The sequence below is a fragment of the Entamoeba invadens genome, assembly GCF_000330505.1.
Source record: "Entamoeba invadens IP1 unplaced genomic scaffold scaff_1105074725885, whole genome shotgun sequence".
Classification (NCBI taxonomy): domain Eukaryota; phylum Evosea; order Mastigamoebida; family Endamoebidae; genus Entamoeba; species Entamoeba invadens.
The window spans coordinates 171,148-195,430 of NW_004443720.1; the positions used below are offsets into that span (position 1 = coordinate 171,148).

General features: G+C 35.3%; 13 protein-coding genes across 13 annotated transcripts; 7 read left to right on the top strand and 6 right to left on the bottom strand.

Moving 5' to 3' along the window:
• On the bottom strand, positions 1 to 1,240 carry EIN_047660 (hypothetical protein; the record flags this gene model as incomplete). Its single annotated transcript, XM_004261186.1, has 1 exon — positions 1 to 1,240. A coding segment is annotated over one exon (1,240 nt), but the record flags the coding sequence as incomplete, so codon positions are not given.
• A 424-nt stretch (positions 1,241 to 1,664) lies between these two features.
• Positions 1,665 to 3,221, top strand: EIN_047670 (hypothetical protein; the record flags this gene model as incomplete). The annotated part of the gene is made up of 1 exon (XM_004261187.1): positions 1,665 to 3,221. One exon carries the CDS (start codon positions 1,665 to 1,667, stop codon positions 3,219 to 3,221), a length of 1,557 nt encoding a protein of 518 aa, XP_004261235.1.
• Positions 3,222 to 3,448: 227 nt separating this feature from the next.
• Positions 3,449 to 4,387, top strand: EIN_047680 (growth hormone-regulated TBC protein, putative; the record flags this gene model as incomplete). Its single annotated transcript, XM_004261188.1, has 1 exon — positions 3,449 to 4,387. One exon carries the CDS (start codon positions 3,449 to 3,451, stop codon positions 4,385 to 4,387), a length of 939 nt encoding a protein of 312 aa, XP_004261236.1.
• Positions 4,388 to 5,030: 643 nt separating this feature from the next.
• On the top strand, positions 5,031 to 5,882 carry EIN_047690 (hypothetical protein; the record flags this gene model as incomplete). The annotated part of the gene is made up of 1 exon (XM_004261189.1): positions 5,031 to 5,882. One exon carries the CDS (start codon positions 5,031 to 5,033, stop codon positions 5,880 to 5,882), a length of 852 nt encoding a protein of 283 aa, XP_004261237.1.
• Positions 5,883 to 6,185: 303 nt separating this feature from the next.
• EIN_047700 (hypothetical protein) lies at positions 6,186 to 7,616 on the bottom strand (the record flags this gene model as incomplete). Its single annotated transcript, XM_004261190.1, has 1 exon — positions 6,186 to 7,616. One exon carries the CDS (start codon positions 7,614 to 7,616, stop codon positions 6,186 to 6,188), a length of 1,431 nt encoding a protein of 476 aa, XP_004261238.1.
• Positions 7,617 to 10,787: 3,171 nt separating this feature from the next.
• On the top strand, positions 10,788 to 11,321 carry EIN_047710 (hypothetical protein; the record flags this gene model as incomplete). The annotated part of the gene is made up of 1 exon (XM_004261191.1): positions 10,788 to 11,321. The coding sequence occupies one exon, from the start codon at positions 10,788 to 10,790 to the stop codon at positions 11,319 to 11,321; it is 534 nt and encodes a 177-aa protein (XP_004261239.1).
• A 132-nt stretch (positions 11,322 to 11,453) lies between these two features.
• EIN_047720 (hypothetical protein) lies at positions 11,454 to 12,388 on the bottom strand (the record flags this gene model as incomplete). Its single annotated transcript, XM_004261192.1, has 3 exons — positions 11,454 to 11,876; positions 11,951 to 12,175; positions 12,257 to 12,388. 3 exons carry the CDS (start codon positions 12,386 to 12,388, stop codon positions 11,454 to 11,456), a joined length of 780 nt encoding a protein of 259 aa, XP_004261240.1.
• Positions 12,389 to 12,572: 184 nt separating this feature from the next.
• Positions 12,573 to 14,222, bottom strand: EIN_047730 (hypothetical protein; the record flags this gene model as incomplete). The annotated part of the gene is made up of 1 exon (XM_004261193.1): positions 12,573 to 14,222. One exon carries the CDS (start codon positions 14,220 to 14,222, stop codon positions 12,573 to 12,575), a length of 1,650 nt encoding a protein of 549 aa, XP_004261241.1.
• A 667-nt stretch (positions 14,223 to 14,889) lies between these two features.
• On the top strand, positions 14,890 to 15,855 carry EIN_047740 (non-structural maintenance of chromosome element, putative; the record flags this gene model as incomplete). The annotated part of the gene is made up of 1 exon (XM_004261194.1): positions 14,890 to 15,855. The coding sequence occupies one exon, from the start codon at positions 14,890 to 14,892 to the stop codon at positions 15,853 to 15,855; it is 966 nt and encodes a 321-aa protein (XP_004261242.1).
• Positions 15,856 to 15,943: 88 nt separating this feature from the next.
• Positions 15,944 to 18,799, top strand: EIN_047750 (hypothetical protein; the record flags this gene model as incomplete). Its single annotated transcript, XM_004261195.1, has 1 exon — positions 15,944 to 18,799. One exon carries the CDS (start codon positions 15,944 to 15,946, stop codon positions 18,797 to 18,799), a length of 2,856 nt encoding a protein of 951 aa, XP_004261243.1.
• Positions 18,800 to 18,884: 85 nt separating this feature from the next.
• EIN_047760 (hypothetical protein) lies at positions 18,885 to 20,498 on the bottom strand (the record flags this gene model as incomplete). The annotated part of the gene is made up of 1 exon (XM_004261196.1): positions 18,885 to 20,498. The coding sequence occupies one exon, from the start codon at positions 20,496 to 20,498 to the stop codon at positions 18,885 to 18,887; it is 1,614 nt and encodes a 537-aa protein (XP_004261244.1).
• Positions 20,499 to 20,759: 261 nt separating this feature from the next.
• EIN_047770 (hypothetical protein) lies at positions 20,760 to 22,506 on the bottom strand (the record flags this gene model as incomplete). Its single annotated transcript, XM_004261197.1, has 3 exons — positions 20,760 to 21,111; positions 21,246 to 21,617; positions 21,710 to 22,506. 3 exons carry the CDS (start codon positions 22,504 to 22,506, stop codon positions 20,760 to 20,762), a joined length of 1,521 nt encoding a protein of 506 aa, XP_004261245.1.
• Positions 22,507 to 22,669: 163 nt separating this feature from the next.
• EIN_047780 (hypothetical protein) lies at positions 22,670 to 24,061 on the top strand (the record flags this gene model as incomplete). The annotated part of the gene is made up of 1 exon (XM_004261198.1): positions 22,670 to 24,061. One exon carries the CDS (start codon positions 22,670 to 22,672, stop codon positions 24,059 to 24,061), a length of 1,392 nt encoding a protein of 463 aa, XP_004261246.1.
• Between the last annotated feature and the right edge of the window lie 222 nt (positions 24,062 to 24,283).

Sequence of the window (24,283 nt, forward strand, 5' to 3'; positions counted from 1 at the left end):
TTTCTCCTGGTTTTCCATATGTCAACACCTTTTCAATAGCGGCTCCAATGTATTTTGATTTATTTCCTTCTGCAAATTGTGGACCCGAAGGGGGCGTGTTGCTATTAAACAGAAACACGTGCACCATAAAAAGTTCTGTTGGGTCTATTCCTTCCACTTTCGTTGCGTCAAACAACCCGATGTTTTTAATCAAATTGGCTTCCAATGTTCCACACTCACTCCCAGTCATTCCATCGACAACGAGTGATGCAAATCTTGGCATATCAGAAATAACGGGATCCGCTTTTGCAGCGATGCAACAGTCGAAGAGTGCTGATATAAACGCCTCCCGTTGACTTGAAAAGTATGTCCGTTGAGAGTTATCAGCAAAAGTAATAACGACCTGCATTGCATCATTTGCTCGGAGTATATGAACGATGTCATTGAGGGGTTTTGTGTACGTTGCTGTGTATGAATGGCTATCCCGCTCAACGAAATATCGTTCGGTGAAGCAGACGAGGATCTCCTCTTTTCCTTCTTGTTTTTTTGCCCTTATCTCAACTAACGTTCCGCCATCTTCATTTTCCGCTTTTTTGACAATCGAAGATTTCATGATTTCGTCCACTGAAATTTCTGCAGAAACAGCCATTTTCAATCCAATTTGTTTAGTTCGTGTCAAAATAGTGGAAGCTGCTTTTCTTCGTTCCACAAATTTGTAAATGACAAAATCACCCGAATCCTTCACAAAAACAATGGACTGCGTGTCCGTTGTCGGAACCATTCTCGAGACACTTGTCAACAAAATCACTTTCTCGGGTTTCCCTTGTTTTCCCGGCATTTCAGCCAATCCGTACGGCCTGACTTGCAGTGTAATGTTTTTTGCTTTTCCATTTTGTTTCGTTTTAGTGACAGAAAATGACACAAAGTCACCACTTTTCGTTTTGTATTTATACTCAAGTAATAAACACAATAAATGAGATCGATTATTTGAGATAAAATGATGTTTAGAATTATTTATTACTAAAATAAATTCCTCATTGTTTGCCAAAGACGGTTGAATCCCCGTCACGCTGTCCCAGGTCCACGCCTCGACCAGTTCATAATTTACATTAGAGATGAGAGCCAAAAATTTTGAAGAAATACACATCTGGAGGTCCTCATTGGTGATCCATCCAACTCGTTTCACAAACATCCGTTTTTCTGTTGTTTGTGAAAAGTATTTCACAGACTGAAGTCCGCTTGGAATCTTAGGAACTTCCATTTGATGTTTTTTGAGTTCCATCAATAAAACATTGGTGTACATTACAATTGAGATATTGTCATAATCAACATATTAATCTTTTATAATTAAACATAGATTTATTTAATATGATATATTGTAATTATTATTATTAATTTATATTATTATTAATAAGATGGTATCGAGTGGTGAGTATTTATTTCTTTCACTTTTTTCAATGTTTTTTTAACCAAATTATATATAATATTTATATTATTAAATTTACTATTATGAAAAAAATGAGACTTTGACAAATATAATATTAGATATCATTTATGAACTATATTTATATTAATACTATAAGAGTAATCAAAATTAACAAATAATTATAATATAACTAATAATTATAACAATTGTCTTGAAACAGGCAGTTTTGACTTTTCGACCAACTTGAAATGGTAGAGAGATGGCAACGACACAAGCTGCAGTAGAGAATTGGCCCACACTTCGCGAAATACTCGAAGACCGATTTTTTAAGCGATTATTGCGGTGTTACTTAGCGGATGAACGATCGTCAGAGAATTTGGATTTCATCGAAGCGGTTGAGATGTATGAGTCGCAGTACAAGTATCTCACACCGAAGATCCGGACTGAAGCGATTAATTTTATTAAAGAGGAGTATTTGGACCACAATGCGGAGAAACAAGTCAACTTGTCGTATCAAGTCCAACAACCGATTTTAAAGAAGCTTTTGGAGACATCGAGTGACCCCCAAATGGATGTTTTTAATGATGCAAAGAAGGCTACGGAGTACTTACTTTTCTCGGAGCAGTACACCTATTTCATCAATAAATTACAAGAGAACACCATTTCTACGACAAAGAAAGATGTGTACACTCTCTATTTGAATCAATGTCCTATGCCAAAGCCACTTCCGTTATACCCACAAGTGTTACAAAACATTATCGATACGGAAAGGAAGACAGACACCACTGTCGAAGAGAAGGTTGGGGGAAGTACCAAAGCTTTATTAGACAGTTTAATTCAGGACGAAATGTCATATATAGGAACGATCAATTCACTCTGTGAACTGAAGGAGAAACTGCTGACTAAGAAAATGATCACAAAGGAACGCGCGGGACTACTGTTGGACCATTTACCAGTGCTCTTGTTACATCACCAGAAGTTTGCGGGGGCTTTAGAAGAGTATAAGAAAGACGGAAAAGGGGATTTCGGGAGTGTATTAAACACCGGACTCCACTTTTTGGTGTTATATCGGTATTATCTGAGACGCGTGCCAAAGAACATCTCCGTTATGTGTAAATTGGTCACTTCGGACGAGTTTGGGAACGGCGCTGAGAACTCCGCGTTACCACTTTTGGACGATTTTGATAAACAACAGAAGATGTCGAAGAAGATGAGTTTGTTGTATATGTTACTCCAACCGTTTTTCCGTATTCGGAAGTACCAAGAGTTTGTCGAAGAGTTCATTAAAGCTGCGAAAAAGGAATCGAGCGACTTGAAAGAACTTGAGACCGTCAGAGCACAACTGAATACATACACACGAGTGATTGAAACGTACTCGAAAGTCCAAAAAATCGAACGGTTGAATGACACTTTACGCCTGTTGTTTCCATTTTCATTTGCGACGAAGAGTAAGATCTTTATGAATAAAAATGAGATCATGGGAATAGCTATACTCGACAAATTCGAAAGGACTGATATCACACAAATGTCAATGTCCCTTGGAATTAACAAGAAAATGACTTTGATGGTAATGACACAAGGTGTCGTAGTCACTGACTTGCTTTTAATCCGCAAGAAGAGTGAACACAAAGTCATCGACAAATCATTTAGTTCAGTCACTTTAACTAACGACATCAGAGATGTCGGGATGGATGAACCAAACAAGATTTTGTGGATCGATGTCCCCGACATCAAAAAGAGACTTTGGTTTGGATGCGAGAAAGAAGAAGAATTTAGACTCTGTTACGACGCTATTAGATCCTTGTTGTCTAGTTAATGTTCAACTCTTTATTTGATGTTCTTATTATACATTTATGGTTATTTTACTATAAAATAAACTATTGGTAGTGTCTCCACAATTAGTAGTAGTATATCGGAATGATTTATTACAATTCCATATTGCCCATGGTAAATATAATTCCTATAACCTTTGTATATTTCTATGAGCCTACAAAGAACTATAGCAAACTGAATATAGAAAAAGAAACTATAAAATACAATTCAATGGGAGCCGTTGAGTCTGAGACCCCCACACAGACATATCCCACGCAAATTGATTATTCGACATATCCACCGGCACGTGTGTTTGACGAATGGGAAGATATAGAAATGAAGTCCCCTGCATTTATCAGGCGGTTTGTGAAGAACGTCGATACGTCGACACGATTGGAGTATTGGCGGAAAATGGCGAATCCTGAGCAATACACTTTAAAGAACCCGGACTTGTTTCAAACCCTTTGTGTGCAAGCGGAGACGCGGAAAATAGCGGATGAGGAATTTAAGATGTTGTGCGACAAAATCGACATGGACGTCAACAGAACGTTTCCGAATGATCCTTTAATGACTGAGGATAAGCGATTGGACTTGCGCGATATCTTACGGTCGTTTGCGTTATTAGTGCCGAAGACAGGGTATTGTCAGGGGATGTCATTTCTGGCTGGACAGATCTTACTCATCACTGACATCCCAGAAGACTCGCTTTGGATCTTCACATTCTTCATGAAGGACTTGAATTTGTATGGACTTTTCTCCGATGGATTGCCACTTCTGAACTTTGCTGTGTATTGCATTGAGTGGGTGGTCAACACTCGAATCACTTCACTCGCAAAATATTTACAACAGAAAGACGCCCCTTTAGTATTAGTTGTCGGACAATGGCTTACAGCACTGTTCTCAATTAACTTCCAAAGAGATGTGACACTGAAGATATGGGATATGTTCTTGTTAGAAGGGTTCGTTTGGTTGGTCAAAGTCTCTGCCGCTTTCCTTTTAATTCACTCGGACTTGTTCAACGGACAGATCGAAGATATTATTATTAACTTGAGACAAACAACAGCAAAGGATAACTGGAGAGATGTCGCGCGATTCGCTGACGCAATCGTCTTCGGAGAAAAGGAACTCAAACTGTGTAAGACAAATTTCGACCAAAACAATTCACAGTAATATCTACAGATTTGTGTGTTTTCGCCTCCACAGGCGTTCGATATACTTTTGTACTATACTTTATAATATATTTTATTATACCATATAATATCAAAGGTATAGAGGAGATGAATAATAATATTTATTATAAAAAAAGAATCTATTAGTTAGTATTCAATTATACTAATAAGAAATGGTATAATTAACTATTTCTATAGTTAATAATACACTTTTTTTTTCAGCAAAAAAATTGTTTGGTTGATTGGAAATTGAAAAGCACCAATTTTGAATATATCAAGATATACAAATAAACAATAGTGGTAACAAAATGGTCAGAATGGTTGGGTAACAAAAGGTAAAACATTTCTTTTTGCATTTTTGGGGTACCCCCATTATTTACCATATTTAATATATAAATGAACTATAAACGAACCATTTCCAAATATAGATTTCTGTTGGACAACCAAAAAAGCGGTAACCTTTGTAACTTTTCTGAATTATAAATTAATTATAATGAAACTATATGGGTGTTTTTCAAAAATACCCCACAAAAACAGAGAACTATAATGAATAGTTAAATAATTATAAATGAATAGGAATAAACCTCCCCAAAAACCAGACTGCTTATAAAGAATTTGCCAACTATTAAACACAAGCAAGGAAGATGGACTCACTGATGGCGAAGATCAACGAATCTCCACTGAAACAGAGATGGACGAGCATTTGTAAGAACAAATTATTGCGGTTTGCGGTTGGTGAGTTGTTTGGGTCTTATATTCTTTTAATGGGGACACAAGCGTCTGGCTTTGGGAAATATGGGATTGTGGCCGGTGGTCTCTCCTGTTTCTTCACGCTTTCAGTCTTAATAGAAATACTTGCGCCGGTCTCTAATGCGCAGTTGAACCCTGCCATCACCCCACTCTTCTATTTATTTAGAGGACAAACGTTATACCAATCGTTAGTGTCTATTGCTGCACAATTTATAGGTGGGTTTATGGGAGTGTTGACACTCAATGGATTCTATACTGACAAATTGATAGTCTTCTCTAACGTGGAACACTCGTTTAAATTGGCAATTTCGGAGTTCATAGGATCGACTCTATTAGGCTTTGTATTGATGATAGCAACACATCGGAAGAAACATATCCCTTTCTTAGTTGCAGGTATTATCACTGCAGGCGTGTTCATCATCCCATCATGTATGATAGTCAATCCTATGATCACGGTCATGAGAATGTTCATGAATGTCACTTTCTCAATTAATCCGTTAATGGTGCTCTATGTGTGTATCGCTGAATTTCTTGGATTTTTTGTTGGCGCCATTTTAGCGGAGTTTGTTGTTGTGGAGGGCGAAAAGGATTTGTACTCTAACATCGATGAAGAGACTCCAAATACGGAAAATAAGATGAAACCAATCGGTGAATTGCCGGATGAGCCAATCGAGTTGCCTAATATTGAAAAGGCGGCTATCATCAATGATGATACCAAGACTCAAGTTTCTAATCAAATTTCTTGAATAATCAAATGTTTCTTATTTTAAAAATTCAAAGAAAGGTTTGTATAAACTATAAAAAAACTATATTTTATTATTATTAAATGATACTTAAATAATACTATAATATTAATTACTTGAGTATTACTATTAATTTAATAGTAATATACTATATTATTATAATATAGTATTAATAACTTGAATACCATTTTAATTAAATAGAAATAAGAGATTGAAAAGTTATAATTACTACTAGTATTAGAAATAGTACATTATTATAAAATTACAATATCAACGAATAGTAAAAAAAATAGTTTTGAAATAGCTTTAAAAAGAAAAGCCAAAGAAAGAATGAAGCTTTCGTTTGAAGTCACTCGACTCATCTTTGAATTGCTTTGCCTGGTTTGGCGCGTTATACACGAACTTGCATTGTTGGACAGAAACCTCATCTGCGTTTTCTAAAGCTTTTGTATTCACTGTCTTGATACCAGAACTGAGCAATTTGATTTCTTTAGCAGACTCGAACAACAGTGTATCGAGTGCTTTACACGAAAAGATAACGATTAACTCCAAATTGAGGTTTTTGGTGCCTTCAATTGTGTTCAGTGTATTGTTATTCGACACTCTCAGTCTCTTCACTGTTTTTGGAACATTTAAATGGATGAAGTCGCATCGTGTGAAATTGATTTCGACGAGTCTCGTCTCTGACAAATCGATATCATTTGACATAACGACGTTTTCCAATGAGAGTGATACCAAAGAGTCTGGGATCACATCAACAAGTTTCATTCGCAAGGAGTAAAACATCAAATTTAAGACCACGACATTCCTCAATTGTGTTTTGAGTGATTTGGTTAGTATTCCTTTATTCATACAGTCACTTATAGATTGTATCGAGAGTATTCCATACAACTGAATCACTTGTTCGATATCATTATTTTGAAGTTGGTCTGGCGACAAGTACGTTCGTTGATCTTTTGGGAGTAGAATAACTCTTTTTGATATGATGTCGTGGATTGGAAGTGTTGTATATTTACAATAGATGAAACACTCATTAACTGGGAAGTACTTCATACGCATCGATTCGATCTTCTCCACAGTCTTCTCATCAACATCTCTGAAGAAAAAAAGAATTTTAGTTGTTGGAACCATTTGGATGTCAACAAGTCTCTCACAAGTTCCATCAACGTCGTCTTCTATATTGAGTACTAACACTTTTAAAAGAGGATTCTTCTTCTTCAATAAATATTCATTGGAATTTCCAAGAGTTAATGCCACCCGTTGTAAGAAATCCATCTTCAAATAGAATGGAGACAATTCGGATTTCACACTATAATCAAGAGATGTCAAACGACTAATCGAAATGCTCTTAAAGTTGTCGACAAGGCCTTCAAAATACTTTGCGGTATATTGACTCCAATAATTGATAGCAACACGGAAGTCTAAAGTCTTTAGTTTGTCGTATAATGCGGCTTTTTGTTCATCGGAGTATTCAGACCCTTCAAGAGATGCCTTTGAGAATATAACAGTTGGGAAGCTTAATGTATTAATTTTCTTAAAGAGAGAAAAGATGAGAAATAGATCCGACAAAGTGTTCACTATCTTTGGAGGGTTGGTGTATAAGTCCTGACACGTCTGGACACACTTCTTACTGACTTGAATGAAGTTCAAAAGGACTTCGGTGTTCTCAAAAAATAAGACGACATTAAGGAGATACACTCTCTCTAGCACTACTCGTTTCTTCTGTTGTTGTTCCATTCTCTGTGATATCGTGTAATGATTTGATTGATACAGTTCTTTGAATCTTAAAAGTACTAAAACATGGTATTTTGAAAAAGTTTGAGCAATTGGTTGGATGGTATTTAATATAGTATATTATATTATTATATAATAATAATAATAATTTTATACTATACTATCACATGAATCAGTCCTCAACAACATATGTTACTACCAAGACATACACTTTGATAAGATTATTCTTTATTAATATAATTGATTATATATTAATTAATTATAATTACCAAAATAATTATTCCAATTAGTTAAGATTAATTAATTTTAATTATTATACATTTAGTTAAATTATGGATTATAAATAATATATTATATCATATAGTACATCTTTATTTAAAAATATTTAGAACAAATTATATGGTTAATAAATAACAGTTTTTACTTATTTATAAAAACATTTATCATTTTATTTTTTGTTTTAAAATAACAAATTATTTTTACTGATTTGGTTTGACTATTTTTAATTTTTTTTGAAAAATATTTTTGTTTTATTTAAAAATAAAAAAAATCTCAATGTTCGAAAATATATTAAGTTCAGATTGTTACATAATTAAATAAAATTTTTTATAATATTTTTAAAAAATATTAACAAAGTTAGTTTTGTATCCATTTAAAATAGATTTGAAAACATACAATTTTCTGAATAATCCCAGTATAGAATTATTATAAAATCAATCTTTGAAACACTAATTAAATAAATAATAAATTAAATATAAATTAAACTATAAATTATCTCTATTTTTTTGCCGTTTTAAGTAAAAAAAGCAGATTGATTTTTGCAGAATAAAAGTAAATTTAAACCAAACAAACAATAAAAAATAGAAAAAATAAAAGAATCAAATCAAATAACAATCAATACATAATAATAGACAATGAAAGGGAGAGTGTAACTGTCATCTCCAAGAATGGGATAACATTATATATTTATACTTGGATAATTGCCGGTTTTGAACACCTCTGTATATCATTATAGAATGGTATTACCACTAATTCTTGCCCGACGACAACGACATCTAAGCTGTTGTCCTTTTTCTGCAGCAAGATATGTTGTATTTCGTTATCAGAAAAATCATCGTCGAAAAGATTGAAATAGGACTGGAGTGGGGTCTCAATATGCGATGTTGATTTGGTGACTTTCCGATTCATCACAAGAAAGATCGAGTTCGAGTTTTCTAAACTCTTTGGTCGTGACTTAGTGAAACTCATGTTTGATTCTCTTTTAAAGTTACAACTTTATATAGTCAATCTTTTCAAATCTTTTTTGATTTATAAAATTGGGAAGTCCAATTTTTTTTCATCCAACTTACTATTATTACTAATATTACAATAGTTAATTTATAATTTAAAAAGATGAGTCTGTTTTTAGTTAGAGAAAATGTTTTTTTCTCATCTGATTTGTAACTCTGCTCCCACTTCTTGAGATGTTTTTTAAGTAAAATTCAAAAACTAAAAATAGCAAAAATGGTCTGGTCTGTTATTTCTTAGTTACATTGTCAAAAGTAAAATAACTTTATATTATGTAAATAATCATTGTTTAAACGGGATAAGTGGCGAATAATTAAAAAAAAAATTTGATGCAACGATACATTATTTCTGGTTTATAAATAACACCATTTTTTTAACTAAAAATAAAAGCCCATAAATTCCGTATGGGTTTGCCCGAAAAAAAACGCATTTTTTATTTTTATTTTTATTAAAGTTATCAAAATTTCTTTTCCTATAATTTCCCTAAAAATATGGGATTTCCAATTAACAATGTTTTTTCTTGTACAGCTTTAAATTTTTTCAAATTTTCGGGATTCAGCCCAATTTATTTTTTTTTGAAAACAAAAAAATTAAAAAAACATTGAATTTATATTATATGGTATATTTTACCTTTTAATTTTATATTAGAAACCAAATACCCAGTTTAATCATTGCATTTTTTAAATAATGTTTACACGTCTCTCCACGTTTCATGGTTTTAGTTGGTAATTTAATTTAAAAGAGATAAAAAGAAATAAAAAATAAGAGTAAAAATAATATGCTGAGATTTTTTTCAAGCAAAAGTGCAATTATAAAATATACGAACCCGACTTTCTATAAACAGGGAAAAACTTTTGTTTGTATTTATAATTGTATTAAATAGTTTTGCAAATAAAAAAAGAGAATTGCCAAAACCGAGATTATTTTTTAACAAATATTTCGTCAATTACATCAAAATGGGCAAAATAGGTCATTGGGTATAAATACATATTTTTTCTTTGATAGTAAAAACAATAAAAATAGTAACAAAAAAGATATTATTATTTATTGCTTTTATACTAAATTCAAAAGTTCATTTTTTAATAATAAAAATAAATAATAAAGCTGAATGCATTTTTTTAAACGTCGTTTGAAAATCAAAAAAAAATGTTTGAATAATATTTTAGGAAGTGTAATTGGTTTGATTGTTTATTCCCGAACCTTTACCGAAAAATTACTTTATATTAATACAATTTTATTTAATGTACAAAAGTAATGTTAATAAATCTTGGACTATTTAATAATTGCTTTTAATTTTGCATTAATTACACTTAATACGAAAGGCGGTCAGTTTAAGTTGAGTAAAAGTTTATTTTTACAATGATGAATGTTAATGCAGTCTTATATTAACGCTCAAAACGTTAGTTTTCAAAAGAATAGTATACTAAACAATGGATTATATAATATAAAAAACTATTGCTTTTACACAATCAAGTTTAATTATTAAAGTGAAACGGCAAGAATGTTATTTGTACGGATTTCGGTTGATTCAATAAAATCAAAACGAACAGTGTCAAGGGTTTGGTCTGAAGAACTCAAGTCCAAATATTGTTTGATTCAAACATTGATAGCAAACTAAAAGAAGCAAATTGCCATTGAATTTGGTTTTTAAAAAATTTAAACAAAATTTAATTTAAAATGGGTCAATATTAAATAAGATATAAATTAATTAAATATATTTCAATTTATTATTATTATAACTATTATAATTACTATGATTATGCAATTTAAAGTAAAGTTAAAGTTATTAAAGTTATTAAAAGATCTATTTATTTATAAAGTTTGTATCAATTCATCAAAATCTTGGAAATAATTAAAACTCATTATCTCAAATATTCAATCTTTTAAATGACGGAACAAAAGGATATTTTAGAAGCAAAAACAAACGAAAAAAACATTGAACCTCAAAGCAGTGAAAGTAGTGACAGTGGTGAAATGGTTGTAGGAGAATGTACAAAAGGCAGATCTCTGCTGGATGGAGAGGACAGTGACGATAATTATCCATCAAACGAAACAACTACATACCGATCATTTACAGCCCAAACCGCCGAACCCTTAAAATCCCCACAAGACAACCAAGCTGTTGTTGATCAGTGTAAAGTCCGGTACGAAGGTAAAATCAAAGAAAACGAGAGCTGGGACTGGAAGAACGAAAAGTTTTCAGATGAAGAAGAAATTGAACTTGGTGACTACGAAAAGTTGCATTTTGGAGATGAGCTTTCTGATTCTGAAAATGGGGAAGATGAGAAACTAGAAAATAAGGAGGAAAAAGACACAAATGATGCCGTTGAAGAAGATCACAGTTCAATGATCAATACTCAAGCTATCGACAAATTTTTGAATGATGACAGTTTTGAAGAGTGCCACAAAATGGATGGATGATTATTTATATTTTTGAAACTTAAATAATGGTTATTAAAACTAACCAACAAGAAAAGCACCTTTAAATAAGTAGAGTTTGTTTTATGAGTAGTTAAAAATTGATTTTATAATAAACAAAAGAGTACGTAAAAATTAATTTAAATTGAGTTGAGTGAAGTCGATATCTCCTTTCTTGACTCTTGAGTTCTGGACCAACCCTTCGAAATTCACAAGACTGTCAGATTGGTAAGTCTCTTCCTTTTCTTCTTTATCGAATTTGTGGTTGTTCTTTTCTTGTCGTTCCTTGAGTTTTTTCGACGCATACATCTCGTCTCGATAGTCCTTAATATAAAAGCTTGAAGAAATTCCAGTGATCATCATCGACACAATTGTGGACGTGTGTAATATTGTGAATAAAGTATATCTGAATGTGTGACACTCGATCCTATTGACAGCATTCTCCCATTTTATTGAATTCATTGAAAGACAGAAATTGTGGCCTTGAATCTGTTCGTGGACAAAGAAAAATTCGCAGTACAATGAATAAATCGTGTTCAGAATACACACCAACACAACCTTGGAGTCAGTTAATGTTGATCCATAAATAGAACATTATTATACAATTATAATAAATATATTATAAAACAAACTATAATGCACAAGTTGGAATATTTCTTTATAAGTACGATGTATATGATCCCCACAATAATTGAGATGATTAGAACGCAGCTAATTGCCATCTTAATAATATTTGATACGCCCATCGGGCAACTGTACTTATACCCCGCCGAATTATATGAATATGAAAACGAATGGTATGCGTTGAATGGAGGGGTGCCACACCGTGTGTCGCCGACATTAAAGCCGTTCAGCATCTACCCATGAATCCAATCTATAATATATTACTATGTAAACTATAACTCATTAATGTGTCAACGATGTTAACAAGACCAAACATTTCGAGCTTTTGCTCTATCATATTCTTGTGGCACGTTGATTAAAACAAAAGTCATTGTGGTCATCACAGCGAGCACCAAAGTGATGACAACTAATAGGTGGTAGAACATCTGGTAGAGTGTGCAACCCATCTCTTTTTCAAATTCAATGTACTTTGCAGTTCCTTTTGAATTTTTCTTTTTGTTAATAACATTTGAATAACACTTTTTATTTTTAGAAAAAGTGGTGAGAAGTTTTGATGAGAGAAACTATCATTGTATAATAACTGAACTAAAATATATACTATTCACACATTATTTAAAACAGACATTCTAGTTACTCCAAGTTCAACAAGAAGTCTTCGATACCTTGTTCATCGCCACTTACACCGTCATCCGAGTCATCTGAACTTTCGCTTTGATCTTCACTTTCTTCCACCTCCTCGTCTTCAAACAGAACAAACACCTTTTGCTTTTTGAGGCGTTCTAGTCTCTCTTGTGGCACTTTCTGTGTCTCCACAAATATTCTGAGAGCGGTCGTCTTCACCACGTTTTCAATCATATCGAAATTGAACGGCGACCCGTACCAAAACAAGACTTGTAATCGGTTGAGTGCTAACACTTTTTCTTCTGAAGCTCCAAGGACTTTAGAGAATCGGATTTGTTCCAAATTCAGTCCATCGAAGTCTTGGACGATTCCATTGTGTATACACAGTGTTTTCAATTGCGTTAGATTTCTTATTGGTATTTCCACATTGACGTTATACAGCATTAAACTCTCCAATGAGTTCATTGTCTGTAATACGTCAAAGTGGACAAATTCATTAACTCTTTTGAAAGTAATGTCTCTCACCACATTCTCATACTCATCAAAGAGTCTAAAATTCTCACAATCAAATCGCTTTGTTGACACACAGAAATCACTGTAACAGTGTGGGAAGAACGACGATATTATAGTTGCCTGCAGTCGTATGTTATTAGAAAATATGGACACCATGAAAGGTTTAATCGAGCTCTTTTTGAGTTGTTTAAACTCGCTTCTGATCTCTTTCAAGATATTCTCTGGGATTGGGGCGTTCTCTTTATTTAAATATATTTCGGTGTCAACATAGAACTTTTCGCCATTCGTCGCGTATTTCATCACTTCCGAATCGATCCCAAAAAATCCATTTGTTTTGATCTGTTTGATATTGCAATTCACAAGTTGAGTCAAGAACGCATCATTTGTTATATCCGTTCTCAGTATATCTAACACACTCAATTGAGCTAATGAAGACACGTGGAAGATATCACTGAAGTTGTCGAAGTCGCCGCGCAACACCAAATTTGTCAAAGTCGTTGTTTGTGTGTACGACGTGATTGTGTCGTTAAAGAGTGTATTATCGGCGACATAGACATTGAGCCGTTTTATTTTGGGTAATGAACTGAACTCCGGCGTGTACGAAAAGACTTTCAAATTTGTCAACTCGGTCAGCACGGAAAGGTTGCGAGTGTAGATATCAAAAGCACTCTCTCGGTTCACTACAAGTTCTTTTGATATAGCCAAGTCCTTTAATTTTGGCTGTGTGTGAAGAACGATATCAATGTAATCTCTCGACGTAATTTGTGTCGACACTTCATTCAAAAAACAGAAGGCAAGACGTGTTAAAGAGAGCGACGGAAGTATTGTTTGAAGTGTTGAATATGGGACACAATTTGTATCATCGAAAACTAAACTTCTTAAGTTCGAGATTTGGGACACTTGAGGGACTTGAGTGATAAAAGATTCATAAGATATGATTTGCATGGAACGAAGATTGGTGTAAGAAAATTTGATGGTAGGAATAAAATCTTCTCTGAGATTGAGAAAGTCCATCCCATTAACACAACGACCACATTTCTTAGAAACTTGTGCTAAATTTGCTAAGTTGTTAATTGTCAAATGAACAAAGATTTGGTTCAAACAGATTGCACTCAATCGCGAATGAACAGAACAGGGTTGTGTCATTGATTTGTGAGTTTTTTTCGGTATTATTTTATAGTAATATAATAAATCAAATGAATTAATTTTACTATAAATTAGTTATTGTTATAATTATTGTGTGGAGAAACAGAGTTTTTCAAATTGAAAAAATTATTAAAAAAATCCAATTTATTTTTAGTAATTATAATTAAAATGTTTTTTTTTTCTTTTGTAATTTTTTTTGTGAAAATTATTGTCAACTTGTGGAGTATAAAACTGATTTAATTTCTAATTTAATTTAACCATTTTATATATATTTATAAAAAATGTGCTAAAACTTAAGTTCGAAATACGAATTATTTATTTTTAAATTATTATATTTTATTATATTAATAACCATAATATCAGATATTAAAAAATGGTTTATTTATATTAAATTTTATTATACAAAAAAATAATATAATTTTTACTTTTGGATAAACTATAAAATTAAATAATGACAATAATAATTTTTTTTTGTAAAAAATTATCATAATTAAAATTATACATAAACAATATTAAAAATATAAATTCTTTTTAACTAAAACTTAGTTTTCAATATTAAAAAATTAAACAAGAAATATTTTTTGTAAAATTTGTCCAATATCGTCTTTTCCTTGTGATTTTTTATCATTTTTACAACCCTTGGAATAGAATACTAATAAATAAAACAATGTCAGAAGAGCAACCGAGTAGTGCATCTGCAGAGAGTCGATCAAAAGTCCGGAAAGAGATTCGTTCACTTTTACAAGAAGTTCAAGAAAATCGTGATAAATTAGCAGATCCCGACAACGATGACATTCTCAATATAGTCCAACGGAGTACACAAGTTTTTTCCCAAATTGATCATCCACGTGAAGCCGCCCTAGATGCCGAGTGTTTCACGATGACGTCCAATGTGACTTTAGAGAAGACGCAGCGTTTAAAGACTGGGTTTCGGACCTACGAGATATCGAGTTTCATCACGAAGTTTCGTGAGTTGTATTCTGAGTCGAATGAGATCAGCAGCGACCAACTCTTTAAATTTGGTACCGATTTATTACAGAGTGGGTGGAGAGTAGCTCCATACTATCCGATCATTGAAGGGAGTGTAGTGGAAAAGCAGAAGAAAGAGCGGAAGAAGATCGAGAAAATCGACATAGGCGAAGCAGTCAAACCTAAGACGATGAATGCGGATGATTGGTCTGCAGCTAAAGAGACTCCCGAACGTATTAAAACGATTAAACAACTTTTAATGAAAGCGCGCGAAGCCCCATTTTTCGAGTTTGTGTTGAACACGGAGAGCTTCGGACAGACCGTCGAGAACATTTTTTATTCGTCTTTTTTAATCAAAGAAGGGAGTGCAACACTGAAAAATAAGAAAGGAATTCCTTTTATAGCAATTGCGGAATTAAAAGGGAAAGCAAAAGATAGTGCGACGAGTCAAACAGTATGCACACTCGACTTCGGGATGTGGAAAAGTTTGGTGGAAGCCGTTGGTGACCACTTTGTTCAAACAATACCAACACGAGAAACATCGGCTGATGCCTTGAAAGCGATCCAACAGTACCAGACACAAAGCTTTTATAATGAAGAAATAGTTACACAGTCGGGCAAAAGGACGGTCAAGCCGAAAAAAGTGAGGAAGACCCACGACTGAATTCTGTTATATTGACTTTTTGTTATTGAATCGTTACTTATTTTTCTTTCTATCTACAAGAGAACAAGTGAAACTGAAAAAGAGAAAAATGTCGGAGGGCTCGGAACAAAACGCTTTGGAAATTAATAAGGTCTGGACCTTCTTGGATAAATCCCATGACTTCCCTATGAAGAACGCGTTCAAGTATTTTGTCCCAGCAACAGGAAAGTTCGAGCAGATGCCAACTAACGCGCGACTTTTACTTGTCGGGTGGGACGGATTTTCGATATTAGAGTCGACTTGGGTGTTATGGGAGACTATAGAAAAAAGAAAGAAGTACGACCCAAAAAGGGTTTTAAAACAATTCATAGAGACAAATACATTGGATAACACACTAATACAACCGCCACTCAATAAAGTTCTTCCCGCGAGAGAATTGATGCCCGAAAAGATTACATCGTCGTGTATTGATGAATCAACTACAGAGATGTTTGAAGTCAAATGGGTCAATGGAGACGAGATCTTCGTGTCACAAGAAGAACCCATCTTCTTTCAAAGACCCCATTACAAAAGACTACTCGAGAGCTTCAGAAATGTCGTCCCCAATTTCGTCCCGTTCAGTTCAATCAAAGAAATCCCAACCAATTTAGAAAGTCTGGAGAATAAAGACGACGTGAAGAAACTGTTTCAAACACTCCATGACGGCAACGCCGTTATTATTAAGTCGACAGACCCACAAGAACCCGCGAGCGATTTCATGTTTAAGTCAGACATTCTTATGTACTTGGGAAAACTCTTTGAAGCCGGAGCTAAGGGTCCACATCTGATCATCACAGACGCAGAAAATTTCGACTTCTATCAGGAGAATATACAACGACTCGTACCAAAGGCATATTCCACGTTCATTAATTACAGCGGAAGTCAGAAGGAGGTCTATCAGGAAATGATCGAGAAGGAGCTGTACCATCCGGACACTAATGTAGTCAAATGTACGTTTGTTGTGATGACCACAATGTTCTATAAAATCCTCCCAGAAGCGCAATTTGACATTGCGATTGTCGACACCAATCCAGACGTCTTTTTTAAAGCGCCATTTTTCATTGAAAACAAGACGTTTGTCGTGCTGAACGGAGACTTGCCGTTCGATGAAACTGCGATGACGAGTCATATGACTCGTCGGAAGATTGCGAAAGTCGAGACGATCATACGAGGGTCTCAGTTGTCCTATATTAAATACATCGACGTGCTTCTGAAGATGGAGCCATGGCAAAGGAATATTTATAATCCTCTTTTAGAACATCTTAAAACGGCGGATCATCAGCATTTGAATGTTGTGGTCGAAGAGATTAAAAGAGTCTTAACATATGCACAAGGTGATGGGAAAGGGCCTGGGACTAAAGTGAGTTTTGTGAAGAATTTGATCAATTGTATGTCACAGAAAAAGACGAGTGTGTTTGTGTGGAAAATTGCGGTGATTGGCGACAACGATAAAGCACTCCAGTTCATTGCTAACACATTCAAAGCGAATTACATCTATTGGAAAATCGATACGGAAAGAAACGAAGTGATTTCGCAGGTCATGCAAACGACGTCCCAAGTGGAAGCCACAAAAGTTGTTGAAATGTATAAAGCAAAGAAATATGATGTGAGCAAAATAGTGTTGAACAACACTGTTGTATGTGTTGACCATAATTGTTGTGACACGAAAATCGATTTAAGTTGTGTTGACATTGTCATTAATATATGCAACGACTGTTCACCAAACTTCGAGAAGAACATCCGGAATCGACTCCTCATCGCAACGAAAAAGCCGATTTTGGCGTTCGAGCCGTATGTCAGAAATTCGATTGACGCGATTACAAGTTCGATGAATGAGAGCGACAATTCATACACGCCACAAGAACAAAATGAGTTGTATCAAAAACTTGTGCGTGACAATTTGTATGACTACGGATATACTGGAGAGATTGTCGACATCCCTCCGGGTGACTTGAATCTCCAGGAAATCATCATTCGATACACAAGAAGTGAAAATTTGCAGCTTGTGTTATATGAGAACTCCGACGCGTTTTCGTACATCGACGGATTTTTAAAGAAAGGCTCCATCACGAACACAATTCCTTTGGAAGAGTTAAAAAAGATGGAACAGGAGAATGGGACGTATATCCCACGCGCTCGAATCGGCTCGAAAGACCCATTTGCTGTCAGACAGAAACCAAACATCAAGAAGACGTCCTCTGGAGTCACGAACAAAGATCGGATATCAACTTTGTTCCCGCCAGATGTCGTGAAAGTCCCAATCATATCGGAAAGCCCTTACACCAAAAATAAGAGTCAAAACACTTTCATTCCCGTCCCATCGAAAGTCCTCATCACGAACGAAGATTCGGATACTTCAGACGAGGAAACACAAAAGAACAATGGAAAGACAAAGAAGGCAAATGCGTTGGAACAGATCGCACAAACGTTTTATCCACTTTCGAAGGGTCGGCCTATTTCACAGATAGTCAAATTGGTCATTTCGGCAATTAATAAGTTTGGGGCTGATGTCTTGGACTGGAACGTCAGTTTTGACGAATTTGTCCCACTGTCGAAGCCCGAATTACAAACTCTTGTGGACAAAATAATTCAGTGCAAAGAGCTGGACACCTCCGTCTTACAAAATGTCGAGAAGATTAAAATACTGTTCAACGCGTTGAGATACATAACGACGAAGAAGAAGATGCTGCCATTCCCAGAATCGGATTTGAAGTTCTGGGATTGTTCGTGTGACTTGGCTATGCTCGATCAAATAAAGAAGTTTGGGTTTGGTGTGCCTTCACTGTATTTGAATGATATGGTCATACAATGCGTGATCAAGTTTGGTGGGCTGAAGACCGACCAAGAGAAGGAGAAGTTCCTGAATATCAGAATAGACAATATGGTGAACGCGTATAAGGGATTGGAATTGGTGAATAGAGCGTAATAACTCGGTTTGATTTGTATAGTTGGTTGTTCGAAAGAGTTCAAAGGCAGTTGATGCATTTCGAGAGAAGAGACAAAGATATGGATTAGAAATACTTACGAATGAACTTGAGCACTTTGTGCTGCTTGTCCTTCACCATTTTCTGGATCGAGCTATTTTGCAAGTTGCCAATGAGCATATTCACTGCGTCGCTTTCAGGAATGGATAGGGCAAAAGCGTCTGTCAAACACTTAGTGACGGCGGCTTCATCAAATTGTGTGTCGAAGCCAAAGACTAACACCGAGAGACGAATGATCATCCCAACACATCTTCTGAGTACCAAGAACCCTGAAGTGCAATTTTGCACAAAAAGATCCCACGCGCCAATCTTTGATTTCTCCAATGTCACAACGGTGTTGTTCAATGAGGTACGGATGATAGTTGGTATTGCAAAACGGTTTGCATCGAACTTCGGTCTTAAATTGATGACGAAACCAAAGTCGATATGAGCAAATGATTTGTCACATAAATGGAACTTCCAATTTTCTAAGTGTCTGTCTCTTACACCAAGGCAATACGACGCAATAAACCCGCCCGACAACGTCGATATCATTGTCGCCATCTCCTTTGGCAAATACTCATCTATTCTCAAGTTGATTGAGCACACAGGACAATCCTTATTTTTCATTGAAAGTTGTTCGAATTCCCATCCATCGGGACAGCAGTGTAATTCGGGGTGTTTCTGGCATGCACAGACCTCCTCGATGCACCCCAACATTTGGAAAACGCCCTCCTTTGGCCCAGTTGGAACCACCGAGTACGTCACAGCAATTGGTTTGCACGTGGTGTTTTTGTCGAAATCAGTTGGATGCGCTAAAAACGACTCTTTCAGCCATAACACGTTGAACACATTAAACATCACTTGGACTGCCATGTCCCGTCTCAAATCATCTCCGTATTTGAACATCACTCTTCTTCTTTTTTGTTGTCCGTTTTCGTTATCTCCGTAGTAAAACATCAGAGAAATGGGTGTTGTTGCTGATTTATACGACTTCAATGCGATCATCTTCACCAACACGCCCTCCCCCAAAAACGGATCACAGTTTCCCGTGTAATTCAGCACATAAACCCCATCTCTTTCAAGCTCCAAATCGTTTTTCTCTCTGATTTCTCCTGGCATGAAATTTCGATTCAAATACAGTGTAGGTCTTGGCGCTTCTTTTGGTAATGTCAAAAGAGTATCTCTAGCTCTTGCAATCCAGTTGATGATATCTTCATTTTGGTAATTGATCGATTTGGTCACTTCGCCTCGTTTGTCTTCCAGCTTTTTTCGTTTCTCGTCGATCAGTTGGAGTAAGTAGCAGACGTCCTTCACGCCCCCTTCGACCAACTTACAAAACACAGGATCACTACAGACACAAATACCTCCCGCGCGATGCAACCAGAATATTCGTGTATACACATCTCCATATTCTATCGCAGTTTTAACAACAGCTTTTATCAACGTGATTTTGTATTCGGAGCGGGGTTGGATGACGATGTGCCGCATTAACAGTGGGAGGTACAAGAGATAGTTCGTGTGTTGTTCGGTGCAGTAAGTTATGATTGTTTTAGTCTGCAACGAGTCGAGAGAAATTTCGTTGAGGAACTCATAGGTCTGTTCAAAATTGTCCTCTGAATTCGCCCCTTGAAGACTGGTCTTTCCGTCGCACTTACTCATTCTTTCATTTTGAGTTGATTCTTTTCACTTTTGTACCATCTACTATTAGTATTATTATTATAATTTTACTACTCTTTGACAAGATTTTGTTGAGGTTATTTACTTTACTTTATATATTCTTTTATTATACTGTATAGTTCTCTTCATTTATCTTCAAAACACCAACTCAAAGTATATACCGGAATTATTTTTAGCATCATATTGTGATCAGTGTAATTCCGGTCCGAATTCAAAATTCAGAAATGCCGATAAAAGTATCAATTAAAAGACGATCAAAAAGATGATCAAAATGAGAGCTCCAACCAGAGTAGTTCCCAATGTGACTTGCATGACTTTTTCAAACATATTTAATTGGCCGACAGGTACTTTATATTTCGAGACTTGTGGTTTACATGTTGGGCTTAAAAATTGGTCTGGTTCACTTATTCCGCATGAATAAGGGGTGTTCTTATACCCCCTCTCCCCTCTTCTCTTAACTGATTCAAGACTTCTTCCTTCAGTGCAATTGTCACAGGCAAAAAAGACCTCTGGGGGTGGGAAGATATAATTCTCTTCGAACAAATCATTGGCTCGGGCTTTGTGGTACCGCAAATGGATCGGTATTTGGCGTGTTCTATTCCGTTATTTTCAATCTACCACATGTATTAGTTATTCTAATAATACCTTTCTTTTGTGTGTGATGAGAAAACGATGTATTACACATTATAATACAACTTCCTATTAAGAGTAATACAGTAAAAAACAAACTCAATCGACTTGACTTTCTTGAGATTTTTTGTGATGACGTGTGCCATTCGTCCTGTCAAAATTGGTGCCTCCAAGTCCATTGGTTCGTACATGAACACAGCAATCTCCTTTTGTCTCCTCTCAATCTCGAGCATTTGGTATTTATCAATAAAGATTCCCTGTGGTACAGTATATACTGCATAAACGTCCGTCTTATTTGTTGTATTAAAATTGAAGGTAGTGATATCGGTAGTGAGATGAGTTCCCTTTCCTTTCAAATGTTGGAGGTATACCGGTATCGGTCGTGTCGCTCGCAAAAGAGAAAGATCGACCATCTCGGCGTCTTTACCCCTCTCTGCAAAGTGTGTGAATTTACAGACGGACTCCTTCGTGCTACTCATCAGTGTCGTTTCACTCTATAAATCATAAACTATATTTTATAGTTATTTTATTATAAATTAAACTAGAACATATAGTGAACAAACAAGTAGTCTTTCCCACATGAGTTCAAGAAGTAAACGTTTCTGTTGTATGCCTCGCCCTTGCTTGGGTATTCTATATGTGTGCTTTTGTTTGAGATGGTGTCCATCTCGCAGAATTCAAATGTTCGATTTTTGAGATCTGCGACAACTCTCATATACACTGTCGTTGCGTTGCCGCTAAACTTCCAAACGTTCTTTGCGTCTTCCAAGTGTTTTTGTATAACTTTGTTGAGCTTTGCGAAATTGTTGTTTTCCTCAAATTGCAAGTTTTGGTCTTCGAAGACACTTTTCAAGTGGAATTTGTCATTGAAGAGGTTATTAAATTCGTTAATGGTATAAAAGAATCCATTTGGCTTTTCTAAATCTTTGTTAATCCCATAGAAAGTGTTATACAAAGGATCATAGATCTTCGTGTTCACCTTCCCAAACCTGACAACTTTAGTCTGTGTGAAATTGAATATGGCATCTTCCATTACCTTCTCGTGTTTCATGTCGCCAAGAATGACATATGTGTTCGAGGCATACGATGTCATCAATTCGCTCGTTGCAGAATATAAATGTGCGTCTTTCACTTCTCTCTTTAAGACATACCCAACCAAATCTATTCCACTTGGAAATTCTAAAGATGTCGGAATACTCCCATTCGTACAATAATGAACAACAAGTCCATCGTCGGATGATGTCAATTGCTCTTTATCTATCTCAAATTTCAAATTGGAATCCTCGGACCGCGGGAGGACTATAAGATCGTCCGTCTGTGCAGACAACGTTAAAGTGACTGCAAGGAGAAGTACTAGCATTGTAGATTTCTCAGTTTCTAGTTTCATATTTACTATATGAATAGTATAATTTTACTAGAAAAGTACTTCTTTCTTCATTGATGAATTCTTACAGTAATTAAACGCAAAGAGTCGGGAGACCAAAACCCTTAATTAAGTGACTCAGAAATTTAAAAAACAATTGATGGAGTCGATCCAAATCCGTCTGGTCAATGGCGAAGAGACAAATTCCGAGCCATCCCAAGTCTTTCAAATACCGGAGGACACGACGCCAGTGCAATTGAATGCACTTGTGAACAAATTGAATAAGACGGAGGAGGAACCCTACCCATATTCTTTTTACACAGAAGACGCGCAGATTATAGAAAAGGTCCCAAATAAAGGAAGCGAAGAAGTTGTAATTGTCACGTACTACCCACAAGCCATTTTCAGATGTCGACCTATAAGTCATAGTACCCACACTATGACGGGGCATAGTAATTCCATTCTCTCATGTAAGTTCTCCCAAGACTCGACGAAGTTGGTGACATCGAGTGGGGATCACACTGTACGCCTGTGGGACTTAAATTCGTGTACGCCCATCACCACATTAAAAGAGCATGGTGATTGGGTACTTAATGTTGATTGGCATTATAGTGGAAGGTATGTAGCGAGCGGTGATAAATTAGGTAAAGTGATAATATGGGAAGTGAATGAGGATGGTACTGATGCGAAGAAAGTGAGTAGTTACTGTCACACCAATTTCATCAGTGACATCCAGTGGAAGCCACAAGTCTATGGGGACGATTGTATCTTTGCAAGTGCATCGCGCGACTTCTCGACGAAGATCTATGATGTGAAGAGACAAGAAGTTGTTCGTACTCTTGGTGGGCATACACAAGGAGTGACATGTGTACGTTGGAGTGGACGGGAGAATATCTTATATACATCTTCACGGGACCGCACCATTAATATCTATGATGTCAGACAATACAATCCAATCAATGTCTTACGGGGACATTCGCATTGGATCAATTCATTAAGTCTTAGTACCGACTATGTCTTACGCCAAGGAGGATATGATCCACTTGAGAAAGACAAAGGCATCGATGGGGCAAGAAAGCGTTTAAATAAAGTGATAAGTAGTGGCGGAGGAGAACGTTTAGTGTCCGCAAGTGATGATGGCACTTTATACATGTGGATGCCGACAGCATCACAAAAGCCTTTACATCGACTCGTCGGACATTCAAGTCAAGTGATGTCGTGTAAGTTCTCGCCAGACAGTCGTTACATAGCAAGTATGGGCTGTGATAAAAGTATTAAATTATGGGACGGATTTAAAGGAACATGTTTACACACTTATCGTGGTCATGTCCAAACAGTTTATGCCTGTGCCTGGTCACCCGACAGTAGAATGTTTGTTAGCGCAAGTAAAGATAGTACCGTCAAATTGTGGAGCGCTTTACCTAATAGTAGAAAACTATTAAGTAATTTACCAGGACATCTCGATGAAGTGTTCGCAGTGGATTGGTCTAATGATGGATCAACTGTCGCAACAGCTTCATATGACCATACTATTAAAATATGGAGGTGCTGACATTTTTGACAATTTTTTGATTGATTTTTTTTATTAGTATTTTATTAACTTTTTACTATAATTAATAGAATTTGTTGTATTATAATTTTATTATTTTATTATTATAAATATGATTTGTTTTATTGTTATTTATAATTATAATATAATAATATTTATACTATTTATTAATAAGTAATGATTATTTTTTTTTATATTGAAATGTTTTAAAATTGATTTTTTGAG